The following is a 17,713-nucleotide window of genomic DNA, read 5'->3' as shown; positions in this document are numbered from 1 at the left end:
AACATTTATACCTCAAAATAGACACAAAAAGCTGGAGTAATTCAGCTGGTCAAGCAGCATCTCTGGAGAAAAGGAGTAGGTGAGGTGAGGTCTCCTCAACATTTATACCTCTGTTATTCCCTCTTCTTCCCTCCTCCAGTTAGCCAGAAGATGCAAAAGCTTAAAAGCACATTCCACCAGATTCAGGAACACTTCTTTCTTGCTTTTATCAGACTAATAAACAGTTCTCATGCTGCAGGTGTAGTCCAGATCTCCCAACCTAGCGAGTGATGTACTTTATTTTCGCACCTTCTCTGTAACTAACCCTATAACATTATAATATTATATTCTGCACTCTGGTCATTTTATCTTGCAATACCTGTTGGATAGGATAGCATGTAAACAAACATTTTCACTATATCTCTGTAGAGGTGACAATAATAAACCCACAACAATATCAAGATCTTTGTTATATGTCTAATAATGAAATAGCAAGAGCACAGGTGCAGCATGTTCCTGTTGAAGGATGAAGGGCAAGTCTGGCATGTTTAGATAACCATGATTGAAGAGAGCAAAAGGAGGCATGTCAGATTTAGGCAGTTGGGATCTAGCGAATCCCTCCACCAATATAAGAAGTGTAGGAGTAAATTAACGTCATCAATTGGGTGGGTAAGAGGACAACATACAATGCATCAGGCAGGCAAGTTTAGGAAAATTCTAAGAGATTCTACAGGGACATTAAGCGCAAACATGTAGACCAGGTAGAGATGGATAATGTTACAGAATGTTAAATAACTAATTTGATGATGGGTACCATGTGAAAAGATCAGAAGCTCATCTCGTGTTAAATAAGAAACTGAGTTTGCAGAATCTAATTCAAACTTTGTTATCAATTACAAATAGTGGGCTAAATTGTGCCAAGTCAACTATATAAATGTAATTCAGGGCATACCCTGTAAATAAGGATGCCTGCAACTTACTGACAGACCCCAAGGACGGCACAGAATAGTTTGCTCCATCACTGCATGCAATGCACCAGTCTGGAGAAATCACCACTCAGATCCTGTGCCACGTAAGACTCAAGGATACCAAACTACAACAATTTCAAAGGGAATAGTAGACCTATGAAGTCACAGCAAGGAGAAAGGTAACAATTACACTTATTTATTTGCACATCTTCTTGATTAATCATATTTACTTTTTAAATGTTTATTTCTGAATGATTTATCTTTTTAAATAAATTTAGACTTTCACATTGGGCAAGTGCAACGTAAGTATTGGCAAATGCTTCCAAAGAAACTGCAAATGAATTATGTGCATGAGGGACAAACATTCATACATTGCTACTTCTGCAAGGAAACATGTCCACGTTGAATAGTATCAAACACCATGCGTGGGAAAAGTCAAATTCCTACGGATCATGTGTTAGTAGATGTGGATGAAACGGGAGTCGATGTTGAATGCTGCAGAGTGGTGGAGGTGGTTCCAAAAGGAGATTCAGGACAAGTGATACTTCACTAATGCAACAGAAAAGATGATGTGTGGAACTCAGAGAAAAGGAGGCCTTTGAATGGAGGTAAACAACTCAAAACTAGTATTAAAATGTCTTTAGTTTAGTTTATTATTATTGTCTCGTGTACAGAGGTATAGTGAAACGCTTTTTTGTTACGTGCTATCCAGTCAGTGAAAAGACTATACACAATTACAATCAAGCCACCCACAGTGCACAGACTTGAACATTTAAGTAATTTATTCAATTAAAAAGGCACATTTTGTTTGATACAACTCAAATACTTGGCCAGCTAAAACATTTTATAAACGGTATTTCTCAGCTAATGTACTTCCAAAAATGAAATCTAAATTCAAATGGAGGCCAAAAGGCTTGTCAGTATCAATTATAATTTGAATCAGACTTTATTTGTAATTCTTGAAAGGCTCGATTGACCAAAGTCATATTTTTGTTACATAATAGTTTATGCATTACAATAGGAAATAAAGGCTAACAAAATCTAAAGAAACCAAAATTGAAAAGGAAAAGAATAATTCCAAAGCTGGAAATATGAAACATAGCCAAATGTGAATTTAAAAAAAATTAACTTAGGCAACACAGAAACAATTAATATTTCAGGTTAATTGACTTTCTGACGAAATAATCCAAAATGTTAATTCAGTTTCACTCTCCACAAAAGTTGCCATCTAAATATTTAAGTCATAGATGTTATATATCCAAAATAAATGTCATTCTGCATACACATTTTCACATCTCTAGAATCCTCTTCTGTCACTCACAAGAGCAACACAATTTCAATTGCCAACTCTTTTTTACAACCTAGATAAAATAATCAGTTCCATTATTCCAGTCCCCAAGTAAAACAAAATGATCTGTCTCAATGATTACTGCCCAATAACTCTAACTTCAACCATAATGAGGTAGATAAAATGCTGGAGTAACTCAGCAGGACAGGCAGCATCTCTGAAGAGAAGAAATGGGTGACGTTTCGGGTCGAGACCCGTCTTCAGACCCAACTCTTTAAACATAATGAGGTGTTCTGCGCTTGTCTTCTGGACATTCTAGAAACTTGCACACAGGAACAATCGGTCTATGGATGATGCCATCACTCTTGCAATCAAGTCAAGTCACATTTATTTATATAGCACATTTAAAAAACAACTCTTGTTGGCCAAAGTGCTTTACATTTGTTATAAGAATAGCACAACAAAACAAACTACATACATATATACATGTAGCCCTCACTCGGAGGACGTCAGGAAAGGCTTGGGAGTATAGATAATTCCTTAGTCTTGACTTAAAAGAGTCGATGGAGGGGGCAGTTCTGATGGGAAGGGGGATGCTGTTCCACAGTCTAGGGGCTGCAACCGCAGCCTAGACCGTGGGATATTCAGCAGCCCCAAGTTGGCCGATCTGAGGGGCCTGGAGGTGGAGTGGTGGGTGAGAAGACTTTTTATGTAGGTGGGGGCAAGCCCATTGAGGGCTTTGTAGACATGGGGGAGGATCTTGAAGTTTATACGGAACCGCACAGGGAGCCAGTGGAGAGAGGCCAGGGTGATGTAGTCCCTTGAGACATTCATATCAGGATGCTATTCATCAACAACAGATCAACCTTTAACACCATAATTCCAAATTAGATTCTTTATAAATTTTAAACCTTAGCTTGGGGACCTCCATGGGCAATTGGCTACCGGTCTTCCTGACTGGCAGACCTGTAGGTTAGAATTGGACATAACACTTCCTTCATCCTGACCCTCAACACTGGCGCCCCTCAGGTTTGTCCTGGTCTGTTCTTTGCTCTGCTCCCTGTACACCCTTGACCATGTGGCCAAGTACAATATGATAAACTTTATTCATCCCCGGAGGGAAATTGGTTTGCCAACATCACAATACACAACGTACACAAAAAATTGAAATTAAAAGTGAAAAAAAGGACGTGACTGTTTGCTGACTGCACAAACTGGAACGAACGAACAAACAAACAAACGAACACAGGCTTATCCCCTGGGTAGAGGATTTTAATACCACAGTGCTACCGCCCCCCCCCCCCCCCCCCCCCCCCCCCCCCCCCCCCCCGTTTTCCCACCGCCTCACGGTGGTCCCCCCACACCCCCCATTGTTCCCCCCTGCACCACTGCCCCCCCCCCCCCCTCACGCCGGTCACCCAACCCAGATCCCCACTGTCACCGAGGTCCCTACCATTCCGCTCTCTCCAATGGTGAGGCTGCTCCAGACAGGCCTCTCGGCGTCGCGGTTGTTCACTGCAATGCTCCCCGGGACACTGCACCCGCACCCGGACAACGCCAACCCATCTTTAAGTTCACTGATAACATCACCATTGTCAGCCAGATTAACAACAATGAGACAAAGTTCAAGAAAGAGATCTTGTGATCAACAACTAAGCTCTTAACAAGATGAAATGAGAATCTATTCTCAATCATGGTCATAACACAAAATTATTGGGAAAATTAAAACATCTGCAAACCAGACCACCACTTATACATTATTGGAAAATCAATGTTGATCAAATTACTCCAAACGTTAATCTAGTTTGTCCTAACTTCCAACACTAATGGCAGAAGTCAGTTAATCACAAACACATTCCACATACAAACCCAATCCAGTAATTGTATCAGAAATCAAATACCCTTTTAACCAATATACTCTGTGACATTTATAAATGCCAAAAGGTGAATTACACAACTTTTGACCTGCATATAGTAAAATTTGTGAATGTATTAATAATAGAAATAGTGACATCATGGCACAATCAATAAAGTGACACATAAATAGTAGAATAACAAAGGTTTGGTTCAGTCTGACCACTCGTGTAATGGTATAAATGTTGATAACACTGGAGCTAAAGCAGTAAAAGCTGCTACCTCACTGCTCAGGCGACCCAAATCGAATCCTAACCTCAGGTGTTTTCTACGCACAGGAAGCACACCCTCCCTCACTGCAGTTTCACTTGCCTGCATCTGATTACTCTCACATCTCAAAGATGCACTAGTAGTAAAATTTATGAGTGTACCTATTACTTGTGTCTAACACAGGTGAGCAGTTGGAGAATCCGGGGAGTATTGATGGGCAACGGGTTACAAAATTTCAGTGAAATAAGTGGGGTCCTCCAGAACCAATGATATGCTGTTTATGGACACGGGATTTTTATTCTTCACCCCCTCCCCCACCGACATCTTCCCCATGGACTAAGGAAATCAAAAATGTTCAAGGAGTAGAATGAATGACTGAATGCAATGCATTCCAAAATACTTTCTAGGATATCCTTCAGAATTGGGCAGTATAGTGTATAGTGGCACTGCTGGTAGAGCTGCTGCTTCACAGCCCTGGTGACCCAGGTTCAATCCTGACTTCAGGTGTGGTCTGTGTGGATTATGCACGTTCTCTCTATGGCTGCGTGGGTTTCCTCTGGGTGCTTTGGTTTCCTCCCACACCTCAAAGATGTGCGGGTTTGTAGGTTAAGTGGCCTCTGTAAATTGTTCTTGGTGTGTAGGGATTGGATGAGTAAGAGGGATAATGTAAATTAGTGTGTACAGGTTATTGACGGTTGGCGTGGACTCGGTGGGCCAAGGGGCCTGCCTCCATGCTGTATCTCGAAGGTAGACTAAATTTGAAGAGATATGGTAGAACACAGGTGAAATTAGAGTGGCAGTGTCCAGATTTTGGGCAACCAGTACAAAAACAATTTTTAATCCCACCATGGTATCTGGGGATTACCCAAGTGATCATGAATTAAAATGTCTAGTATTAGTTATGGTGATCATGTAACCACAAGTTGCTGTTAATATAAATCAGCTTCATTTGTGCCCGTCAGGGAAGAAAATTTGCCATTCATAAACTGTTGAACCTGATGCCACTCCAATCCCATCAACGTGGTTGACTTTTATATGGCAATGAGAATAACACATAGTGCAAAGATATAAATACGCCAAGGAAAAAATGTTCTACATGCTTTCAAAGTCTTAAAGTGAATGTCTTAAAAGAGGTTTCTATAACCTTGTTGCATCTACCTTTGTAATGGAATGAAAAATGTTAATTAAAAAAATTTCACAAAGGACTGGGAACCTAAGAACTATATATTTTTGGGCTGGCACAGTGACGCAGCGGTAGAGTTGATTCCTTATAACACCAGAGACTCAGGTTCGATCGTGACTTTGGGTGCAGTCTGGATGGAGTTTGTATGTTCTCCCTGTGACCGTGTGGGTTTTCTCCAGATGCACCAGTTTCCTCCCACATTCCAAAGATGTACAGGTTTGTAGGTTAATTTCCTTCGGTAAAATTGTAAATTGTTACTAGTATGCAAGATAGTGCTAGTGTATGGGGTGATCGCTTGTCGGCATGCACTCGTGGGCTAAAGGGCCTGTTTCCATGCTGTATTTCTAAAGCCTACAGTGGATTTTGTCCACGAGTTTCCATGAGGTTATTAATAAAGGTTATACACAAAATATTATTAGTACGTTGCGAGCAGACCATATGACTTAGATGGTAGTCTGACTATTTTCTAAATCAGAGACTGACAGCAAACAAACAATTTAGTCCCTTACTGAGAGGACTGTATCCAATCTTTACTTGAAATCCCTCTAGTAAACTCTAATAATCCAGATGAAGAGGCAAGAAGTCAACCATCCAATTAAAAATGTCAGTGGATCATTTGATGCAATACACAGGAAGTGGTACTTTCAGGTGTCAAATCTAGACCATATGAATTAGTTAATATAGCAAATATAGAATCAGTCAAATCACTTGCAAAAATTAAATACTTTCATTGTGAAAAAAAGATTAGTTGAATATACACTGCAATTACATAATTTTCAGATAAGATCCCACTTTTCAACACATACTAAAATACAGATACTATAAAGGTAGTACATCCTCTCAGCTGTCAAGTGTTCTGGCAACCATCCAGACTCAAAAAAATGTCTAAGAAGGAACTGCAGATGCTGGAAAATCGAAGGTACACAAAAATGCTGGAGAAACTCAGTGGGTGCAGCAGCATCTATGGAGCGAAGGAAACGGGCAACGTTTCTGGCCGAAACCCTTGGCACGAAACGACAGATAGCACAATGGGCTAAGAGTTCGGCTGGCGACCGGAGGGTAGCCGGTTCAAATCCCGCTTGGAGTGCATACTGTCGTTGTGTCCTTGGGCAAGACACTTCACCCACCTTTGCCTGTAATGGAATGTTACGGCGGCAGGCGCGGGCACACCGCGACGCCCCGTGTCTCCCTTTCAAGGGAGATGCTAAAAATGTATTTCGTTGTCTCTGTACTGTACACTGACAATGACAATAAATTGAATCATTTCATTTCATTTTTTTTTTAGCTCCATAGATGCTGCTGCACCCGCTGAGTTTCTCCAGCATTTTTGTGTACCTTCAAAAAAATGTCTGCTGGCCTCATGCACATCTAAATGCATGTTCTTGTGTGAATTTAAGATATTCAGGACTCACTCACAAAATCAAAATTAGTAAATGGCCTTCAGGAAAATTAAAAATAGAAGATCTTTTTTTAATATCTTAATTGAAGTTAAAGTTAACTATATGCCATTGTAACAAATTAGAAAATTCAATCCTTGATACCCATTGTTTCCAATTCAACCCCATTTTGGACTAATGGAATACATTTCAGTATCACAATTACTAATCCAGTAATAAAGCTATAAATGTTTTAACAAAGAATTGCATATGCTGGCTATACACAGGACACAAAGTGCTGGAGTGCCTGGGGAGGAGGGTAGTCGGGGGTGATAGAGTGGGGGGCGAGAGTGACTGACCTTGACATCAAGAAGGCATTTAAACAAGTAAGTTTCCAGGATTCCTTGATGACAAAGTCAATGAACATTTGGGGTGGAGTCATATCTCACTCTTGCTGTTGATGGAGGTCAATCACCCCAACCCCAGGATATCATTCCAAGAGCTCCTTGGGTGAGCATCCTTGCATAGCTGCCTCATCGCCATCTTTGTCCCTTTACTAAGCCAGAAGTAGGCTGGTTTGCCAATGATTACACAATGTTCAGTTCTATTCAGAACGCCTCACCATAAATCAATCCATAATTATGTGCAGAAAGGTCCTTGGGACTATTAAAGAATAGAGAGATCTTAGTATGCATGTCCAAAAGTCCTTGAAGTTGGCAGCGCAGATTACGGCAGCATACAGGATGCTGGCCTTCATAAATCAGAGCATTGAACAGATGAGCAGAGGGCTTGTGCTCCAACTTTATAAAACATTGGTCAGCACTCAGCTGGAGTAATGCATACAGTTCTGGTCACCAAGGTCTAGGAAGGATGTAATAACACTAGATAGGGTAAACATGAGATTCAACAGAATGTTTCATGGATGGAGTATTTTAATTATGAGGAGGCTAGATCTGTATTCCCTGGAGCAGAAGTTATGGTGGGAAATGACTGAGGATTATAGATATGGTAGACTTCAGGGTTTTTTCCCTTTATCACAGGTGAATAAAACTAGAGGACATGGATTTAAGGGAAGAGTCAAGAGATTTGGATAGATTTTGAGAGGAGGATTTTTACTCAGAGAGTGATGAATATTTGGATTGCATTGCCAGACTAAGTAAAGGCAGCACATTCACTAACAGCATTTAAGATGTGCTGGATGAGTACGTGAATCATTTGGCATCAAGGACAACAGGCCAAATGCTGGAAGATGGGATTAATACAGATGGGTGCCTGCTGGCTGGTATGGACGAGGTGGACTGAATGGTCTGTTTTCCATGCTGTATAACAGGCCATTTAAGCATGAGCATGATAGGTGACATCAATAATAGGATGTAATATTCATGTCACAGAATTGCTATGTGGTGACCACAAGTGTTTAACCACATTAAATGTCATTACTATCTCAGAATCCTTAATTTTTAGTTTAGTTTAGATACAGCACGGATACAGGCTCTTCGCCCCACCGACCAGCGATCCCCAGACATTAACACTCTCCTATGCACACTAGGGACAATTTACACATACACCAAGCCAATTAACCTACAAACTTGTATGTCTTTAGAGTATGGGAGGTAACCGAAGATCTCGGAGAAAACCCACACGGTCACAGGGAGAATGTACAAACTCCGTACAGACAGCACCCGTAGTCAGGATCGAACCCAGGTCTCCGGCGCTGTAAGGCTCTACTGCCGAGCCACCGTGCCGGGCCTTTATGTTCTCAACATAAACTTAACTGGCCCATCCAACATAAATACTACTGGTGCCAAATGGGTATTCCAGGGCACGAGACTCAACTTTGTATTTCCATTTGATACAGGAGACCATTTCAGCCAAAGTCTGTGCCAGCTCATAGAGGAATCCCACTCTCTCATCAATCTCCCATGCAAACTCCCAACACACCAAAACCTTTCCACCAACTACAAGGCACAAGTCAGAAATGTGTTGCAACTTGTCTGGATGATTGCACTCCAGCAACAAACAATCTGGATGCTCAACTCTGAACAAAGCAACTTCCTTGATTGGCAGCCCAACCACCACCCTAAACATTCAGTTCTTACATCATCAGCATGTGCCTGCTACAAAATGCATCTCTGTTATAATTCATAAATTATTGCTGCATCTCTATCGAACTCTAAAATCCTAAAACTTTGCTCCAGTGAAAAATATTCCATATAGCTTTACGTGGTCATCTTAACCTTCTGCAGCTTTAAAATCTATGTGCATACACATCTATAACTCGTAATGTTCCCGTCTTAAGAATTTGTCATGTTGGGCTTATTCCCCTTCTTTCATCCTCAGAAATATGGGAATTTTAATTAAATCTGGCTTCCCAGGCTCTGTATTTTGCAACTCCTACATTATTTTGTCTAATCCCACTTTCTAGATGTTCCCATTCATTGATTAATCAGATACCCTTGTTTATACCAAAGTCACCCTGATTTCACAACAGCAGAGATATCCTCTCACCAACCTTCCTATAGTTTAACATGCTTCTATTGTCGCTTTCCCAGCTTTGACAATGGTAACCTGAAATGTTAATTATTTCTCTTCCCACAGATGCAGCGAAACCTGCTGAGCATTTTCAGCAATTTTTGCTTTTATTTCAGTGATAGTACGCATTGTCTAAATCTAGATCAAACTGATAAAGTAACAAAAAGTTTGTTTTACTTAAAAAACAATTATGTGTCAAACAGGCAAAGAAAACTGTCAGAGAAGATCAGAAAATTCCTTGATTTTTTTCAAATATTTTAAAGATTTACAGTTTGCTTAAGCTCAGTGTATTAGGCTGGATGAGCAGAATCTTTGGAGATTTTAAGCTGATTGGAGCTGTCTGTCCAAAGCATAACAACTGTAGCACATAAGAACAGTTTAAATGAGATGCTTAAATCAGGCTGACATGTATGGCTGTTACTTGTCACTTAGAAAAGCAACAGAAAATACAAAGGGAGAGAGATTCCATCCCACTCAGAGTTTTATCAAAACATGAACAGGTCTCAGGTGGTGTTGCTCAAAGCAAACCAGATCCAAGCTGTAACAGTAAAACACCAAACGTGTTGCAGTGAACCTATATCACTTTGTTATAGTACTTAAGCACCAAAATTGATTCGTTTTTTTCTAAAAGCAGTCAAAAGTAATTTCAATTACAAGATACAAAGGACATTTATTATCACATACACCTAATGGTGTAGTGAAATTTGACTTGCCATGCAGCACACAGATAAAGATAAGACATTAAAAAATTAACAATAAACATAAAAACATCCCCCCACAATGGTTCCCACTGTGAGGGAAGGCACAAAGTCCAGTCCCCATCCCATGTCCACCCATAGTCGGGCCTATTGAGGTCTCCGCAGTTGTCGCTACGGAGGCCCGGTGTTCCAGGCCGTTCTCGCCGGGTGTTGGTGCTCCGCCATCGGGAGAATCCTCTCAGCGGCTTGGGGTGCCAGGAACGGCTGCCCCCCTACCGGAGACCGCGGCTTCCAAGCCGACAGGCTGCGCTGGACGGAGCACCAACACTGGCGATCTCGGCGAGAGATCCCAGGCTCCGCGAAGTTTAAGGTCAGCGCCGCCACCCCTAACAATAGTTTCATGCTGAGCTGAAAACCATAACTAATATCATTATAGACTTAATGCGGGCTGGGCAATATTATATTTGGGAGTTGATTAAGACTAACCATGGGGTTGCATCTATCTGCGTTTAAGAGATTTGTGAAATGTAAATTCTGTCCAACTAATTTGATTGCCCCGTACAAAGCTTTCGACTTCTTTCTGATTCTGTCCTAGCAGTGCCATGCCTTCTGCAGTACAACAGGAAAATAATTTATTGGACACAAATTGCAGATTCTGGAATCTTGAGAAAAAACAGTACTAAAGAACTAAGCGGGTTAGGCAGCATATGTGGACAGAATGGGCAGATGGCATTTTGGGCCCGGGCGCTTCATCAGACTCAACTTCTTTCATGTTCGAATATCCAAATGCAACAAGCATAAGTGTAAATCAAGTACATGATCCTCTATTTCATATTGGATTACTTGCAGCCTCATGTTGCAAGATTCACTCAGTGTATTTATTAATTAGGCTGAATGAACTCAAGGTTTGGAGTGCTTGAAGAAATTTCTCAAGCTGGCTCCACACATTTCTCCAGAGGTTTCAATAGGGTCAGCCTGCTTGACCAAAATTCAAAGATACAGTTGGGAAAGGACGAGCAAGGCAATGGATGGAAATGAAGAAATAAGCAAGAGGAATATGGATGGTGTAGTGGATTAGAAATATTTACATTTGGAAATTGGGATGTGTGCAATACAATAATGTTTTTACATTGTACAATGTACAAATGGGTAATGCTACTTATACAAGTGGAATCTTGGCATTTGTTATATGGAATTTTTTAGAAATCCATAAGTTTGTTTGCAAACTATATAACTCATATAAAGAGAACATTATCTGAAATTTTGTTCACATAGATTTGAATCTATACATCATGTGTTTGAGCTTCTTTGAAAAGATGCTCTCACTTTTTAATCAATTAGTGCACACACAAAGGTTTTACGCATACACCCACTCCTCTTGTGATTTGCTATCCACAGATCTGCACACGCGTGAGGGCAACCCAAGACTTTTCCCCAAATACACAGGTACACGATTAGTGTATTTAGATATGATGATCATCTAAATACGGATCTCTGCTTCACGACTATCAAGTAGTCTTTGATTATACAGCTGCACCTTTGATCAAGATACCAAAAATGTCACCACTCCATGTCCTCCAGAGATGCTGGCTGATCTGCTGAGTCAGCACTGTATTTTACTAGAAAATATATGAATGGGCTGTTAACATGGATTCACGAAAGGGAATTTATTTGATAAATCTCATGGAATTTAAGGTTGTAGCATTCAGAACAGATAAACGATGAATTAGACAATATGGTGCATCTGAACCTGCAGAAGGTCTCTGAACAAACAAGAGATCACAATACATAATTACAATAATTACACAATTTGAACTATGACACCATTGAGGCGTGTGTCTTCTCAGTGGACGCCTCAGGCATCCACTAAGATGGATTTCAGACACGAGGCAAGGATCTTCGATTTACAAACTTGTTTCCTACAAAAGACAGCAACCCACATTCTTTGAATGTGAATGCAGTGTATCAAAACACAGTGCATTGTGTTCAGCCTTTTTGTTTAAAAAAATTGAGCTTGATGAAACATTTTCAAGGAATAGTTTTTTCATGAATTAAGTAATTACTGTAGAGCACTAATGCTTTGAGGATTGGTCATTTGAACAGAAAACAGCAGGTATCAACGTGTCAGTTTTGGTTTGGGTGGCAATGATCAGTTGAATCATTTCTGGTGCCCCTGCCATTCGCAAATTATATCAATGATTTGAATGAAGGGGTCAAGTGCAATATATCCAAGTTTGTGGATAATTAAAAGGATGTATAGCAATTCAGGCCGAGAGGAGGATGCGAGGCTTCAGAAAGATATGAATGTTTTAAATTAATGGGCAAGTACATAGCATATGGAATACAATGGAAAATTGTTTGCTGAGCTACCTCAGGAGAATAAAAATAGAACGATAATAGTTGAAATGATAAATGCACAAAAGCTGTCGTTGCTCCGAGTGACGTGATTACCCTTATACATGAATCACTGAAAGTTAACAAGTATGTTTGTCAAGCAATTAGGATAACAAAAGGTACACTAGCCATTGAGCAAGAGGATTTGAGTTATATAAGCTTCTACTCTGATCACATATGTAATACTGTATACATTTGATGACCTGGAAAAGATCATCAACACATTCATCTCTCCCGCCTAGATTACTGAACTCCCTTTACACTGGCATCAGCCAATCTTCCCTGTCCCGCCTGCAACTGGTCCAAAACGCCGCAGCGAGACTCCTGACGGGCACCCGAAAAAGGGACCACATCACTCCGATCCGGGCCTCTCTCCACTGGCTCCCTGTGAGGTTCCGTATAAACTTCAAGATTCTCCTCCATGTCTACAAAGTCCTCAATGGGCTTGCCCCCACCTACATAAAAAGTCTTCTCACCCATCACTCCACCTCCAGGCCCCTCAGATCGGCCGACTTGGGGCTGCTGAATATCCCACGGTCTAGGCATATGCTCAGGGATGACCGCGCCTTTGCGGTTGCAGCCTCTAGACTGTGGAACAGCATCCCCCCTTCCTCATCAGAACTGCCCCCTCCATCGACTCTTTTAAGTCAAGACTAAAGACTTATCTATACTCCCAAGCCTTTCCTGACGTCCTCTGAGTGAGGGCTACATGTATATATGTATGTAGTTTGTTTTGTTGTGCTATTCTTATAGCAAATGTAAAGCACTTTGGCCAACAAGAGTTGTTTTTTAAATGTGCTATATAAATAAATGTGACTTGACTTGACATTTATAGCCTGCCTACATAAGGAAGAGCATACTTATGATTCGGGCAATGAAGGTTCACCAGATTAATCCTGGGCACACAAAGAGAGGTTAAGCTAATGTTCAAGTTAGTTTTCATTTTAGTTTTAGAGATACAATGCGGAAACAGGTCCTTCAGCCTACCGAGTCCGATCCGACCAGCTATTCCCGCACATTAACACTATCCTACAGTAGGGACAATTAAAAAAAAACCATTAGATGCACAGAATCTCTTGCCCAGAGTAGAGGAATCGAGAACCAGAGGACATAGGTTCAAGGTGAAGGGGAAAAGATTAAATAGAAATCTGAGAGGTAACTTTTTCACACAAAGGGTGGTGGGTGTATGGAACAAGCTCCCAGATGAAGTAGTTGAGGCTTGGACTATCCCTACGTTTTAGAAATAGTTAGACAGGTACATGGATAGAACATGGTGAAGGGATATGGATCAAGCACTGGCCGGTGGGACTAGTGTAGCTGGGACATGTTGGCTGGTGTGGGCAAGTCGGGCCGAAGGGCCTGTTTCTCGATGACTCAATACCAAGCCAATTAATCTACAAACCCATACGTCTTTGGAGTGTGGGAGGAAACAGAAGTTCTCAGATAAAACCCACGCAGGTCACGAGGAAAATGTACAAACTCTGTACAGACAAGCCAGGATCTCTTATTGAAACGTAGAATTTTTAAGGGATTTGACAGATATGCCATTTGCCCTGTTTGGGTCACCTAGTACCAAGAGTTGGTCCTAAAATCAGGGGTCAGCCATGCATCAGAGATTAGAGAGAGATTTCTTCACCCAGAGTAATGAATGTATAGATATTCGAGTGCTGAATACATGCATGAAAAAGATCAATCGATATTGTAGATATTAAGGGAATCAGAGGACGTGGGGTTAGTACACAAACGGAATACTGGATTATTATATTACATATGTTCATATCATATGTTCATATCATACATGAATGGCAGAGTAGGCTCAATATGCCAATTGGTCACAGTTGCTCTGTGTCATAAGTTTATCATTTATAGTAATACTAAGGATGACCAAATAAGTTGGCCTGTTCTGCACTTTAAAAACATCTTGGGCAATTTGGATAATTGCAAATTTTTAGGTTTCCCATTAAAGCCAAGCCTACCAATAGATGAATGTGATCAAAGCAATCTGGTTTCACACAACCTGTTTTCCCCATCAAAATCAGAGTAATGTAATCTATGATGTATAAATTAGTCAACAGCCGTTTTCATTATTAGAGAGGAACTGTCCTCCAAGTTTCATATTTCCTGTACAAATTACTATTATTTGTACTTGGGCAACTGTACACTGCAGAGTTGACAATGGAAGCAGTAGTTTTAAAAAAAATGATTAAGTAATATCAAGTAATGTTTTCAAAATAAAAACAAGCTTCACTTTCCAGTTTGAAATATCTACATTATCATTTACTGTATTTTTTTGTAAAAAGATACAATTTTAGATCTAAATTCTCCTCAAACAATGCCCCAACCCCTAAATTCCACTGAGAGTTCGATCTTTCAGGTGCACAATTCTCAAACCCAACATCATAACATAATCTGGGATGTCCAACTCCTACAAGCAGCCTAGGAAAAGCATCCACTAATGCAAATTTCCACAAACTACCATCTATGTCACTGCTGAAGTGTGCCTGTTACAATATCAGCAGAACAAGGCAGAGGCCCTTTACATGAAGATTATTTTGTCTGTTCAATTTACTATCTTTTCACGGATGACACAACAAGATCAGGTAACATGCAGCTTGTCCTATAACCTGACCATGTCAAATTAATTTAATAATGAATTACTTAAGATATTTTCAAGTCATGTGCTGTGTAAAAATAAAATCGCTATCATCTTGAAAAAACGCTGAAATTTATGTTTTCTTGATTATTATTGTCTACACCATAAGAGAAGTCATACATGTTCTTCACACCTTTCTCCTTACTTATGAAACAGATGCTGAACAACCAAATCTCCAACAGGAACACAATTCAGGTGTCAAATAAGGCAACACCATTTGAATTCTTACACTAACTAAAATACAAATGTGGCAGGAAGTTGGAGTACATTGCAGCGAGTTGATCGCTGCAACACGCCATCTGCTAAAGGTAAGGAGAGTGGAGGTCATCTGGGCCGAAAACTGTATAAATAGACACCAATCCACCAACTTTAGACGCACAGAGATATCCGAAGGAGTAACATTTAAAATAGAAAATTAATGCTACGCCGTAAAGCTTCCGTCTCAACGTCCTGTCATCACCAGTAACATCCCATTGTCCCGAAAATCTACGAAGATAGTAACTTAGCGGGATAGGCAGCATCTCTACCACGGACAAGACTTCTCAATAAAACGGTGTCGGAAGGAGTTGCAGATGTTGCTTTCCACCGAAGATAGACACAACAAGCTGGAATAACTCAGTGGGTCAGGCCAGCATGCTTGGGGGAAATGATTAGATGAAGTTTCGGGTCGAGACCCTTCTCAATTAAAATACTTGATTGTCTTCTTTATGTGTGTGTGTGTGTTGTGTGTGTGTGTGTGTGTTGTTGTTGTTGTTGTTGTTGTTATTGTTAGGATGGGCTAGTGTGGAGGCAGAGGAAGTACATTAATAGCAAACAAAATCTTTAAAAAATGCACCGTGCTCGCTAAATGAAGACATCCTCGCATTTAGCAGCCAGAAAAAGCCCGAACACCCTCCCAGTTTGGCTTCCAGGGAGCCCCATGAATATTAATCAAACGACAAGGGGCCTGCTGCTGTGTTGACATCCGCAAAGCCCGGGCCCTCGATTTGAAGCTCCCGGGCTTCTGGGCCTCTCCTACGGCCAGGCGCGTTCTGTGACCGCGGGGCCGGGGGGGGCCCTTACTTACAGGGAAGGCTCGTATCCTCATCTTGGTGTCTTTCTTCGTCCCAGCTTTGCCCAGGTTTGACATGTTGGCTGCTGGCTGCTCTCACATAGAGCAGGGGGGGAGTGGCGGGTCAGGGGAAAGGAGACGTGGGGGGGAGGGGGGGAAGGAGCCGCCGCCGCCGGGAGGGTAACGGTGTGTTGTGGGAGCGGATGGCCGGCCTAACCGACCCCTGGGGCAGAGAGGCGGCGGCGCCGTCGACCATCAACCAGTTCCTCGGGGTTTGTCGAGGGGGAAGAATCGCAGCCCGGCGCTATGGCGGCCGACGCCCTCAGTGCGCAGGTCACCCGGACGGCCCGCCCCCTCCCCTCTCTCGCGAGACTCCCCGGCGGCCTGGAGAAGGGGAGGGGCCAGGGGCGGGGGGCGGGGCGGGCTGCCCCAGATGTCAATCACCCAGTCCGCTTTGCAGCGCCTTGGAGGAGCAACTCGCCCATGTCACTATTGCATAGTGCACAGTGTCACTGGCTGTCACTATTGCACAGTGCACAGTGTCACTGGCTGTCAGTATTACACAGTGCACAGTGTCACTGGCTGTCAGTATTACACAGTGCACAGTGTCACTGGCTGTCACTATTGCACAGTGCACAGTGTCACTGGCTGTCAGTATTACACAGTGCACAGTGTCACTGGCTGTCAGTATTACACGGTGCACAGTGTCACTGGCTGTCAGTATTACACGGTGCACAGTGTCACTGGCTGTCAGTATTACACGGTGCACAGTGTCACTGGCTGTCACTATTACACGGTGCACAGTGTCACTGGCTGTCAGTATTACACGGTGCACAGTGTCACTGGCTGTCAGTATTACACGGTGCACAGTGTCACTGGCTGTCAGTATTACACGGTGCACAGTGTCACTGGCTGTCACTATTACATAGTGCACAGTGTCACTGGCTGTCACTATTGCACGGTGCACAGTGTCACTGGCTGTCAGTATTACACGGTGCACAGTGTCACTGGCTGTCACTATTGCATAGTGCACAGTGTCACTGGCTGTCACTATTGCACAGTGCACAGTGTCACTGGCTGTCACTATTGCATAGTGCACAGTGTCACTGGCTGTCAGTATTACACGGTGCACAGTGTCACTAGCTGTCACTATTGCACAGTGCACAGTGTCACTGGCGGTCACTATTACATACTGCACAGTGTCACTATTACATAATGCACAGTGTCACTGGCTGTCACTATTGCCCAGTGCACAGTGTCACTGGCTGTCACTATTCAAGTCAAGAGTCAAGAGTGTTTTATTGTAATTTGTCCCAGATAGAACAATTAAATCCTTACTTGCTGCAGCACAACAGAATATGTAAACATAGTACACTGTAAACAATATGATAACCGAGAGAAAAAAAAGTTCAGTGTGTATATATACACATACCCACAAGTACACACACACACATATATATATATATA

At 41.8% G+C, this 17,713-nt stretch overlaps 1 protein-coding gene across 1 annotated transcript in view; it reads right to left on the bottom strand.

Annotated features, from left to right (window-relative positions):
• cul3b (cullin 3b) overlaps window positions 1–16,598 on the bottom strand; it is a 56,102-nt gene extending 39,504 nt beyond the window's left edge. The window contains exon 1 of the mRNA XM_055646389.1: window positions 16,262–16,598. Coding sequence (XP_055502364.1) covers window positions 16,262–16,324 — 63 coding nt within the window. The 5' untranslated portion in view covers window positions 16,325–16,598. The remainder of the gene's footprint in view (window positions 1–16,261) is intronic.
• Between the last annotated feature and the right edge of the window lie 1,115 nt (window positions 16,599–17,713).

Source organism: Leucoraja erinacea, chromosome 14 (assembly GCF_028641065.1).
Source record: "Leucoraja erinacea ecotype New England chromosome 14, Leri_hhj_1, whole genome shotgun sequence".
Classification (NCBI taxonomy): Eukaryota; Metazoa; Chordata; class Chondrichthyes; order Rajiformes; family Rajidae; genus Leucoraja; species Leucoraja erinaceus.
The sequence above is the reverse complement of the archived record's forward strand: the minus strand, read 5'-3'. Positions and strand labels throughout refer to the sequence as shown.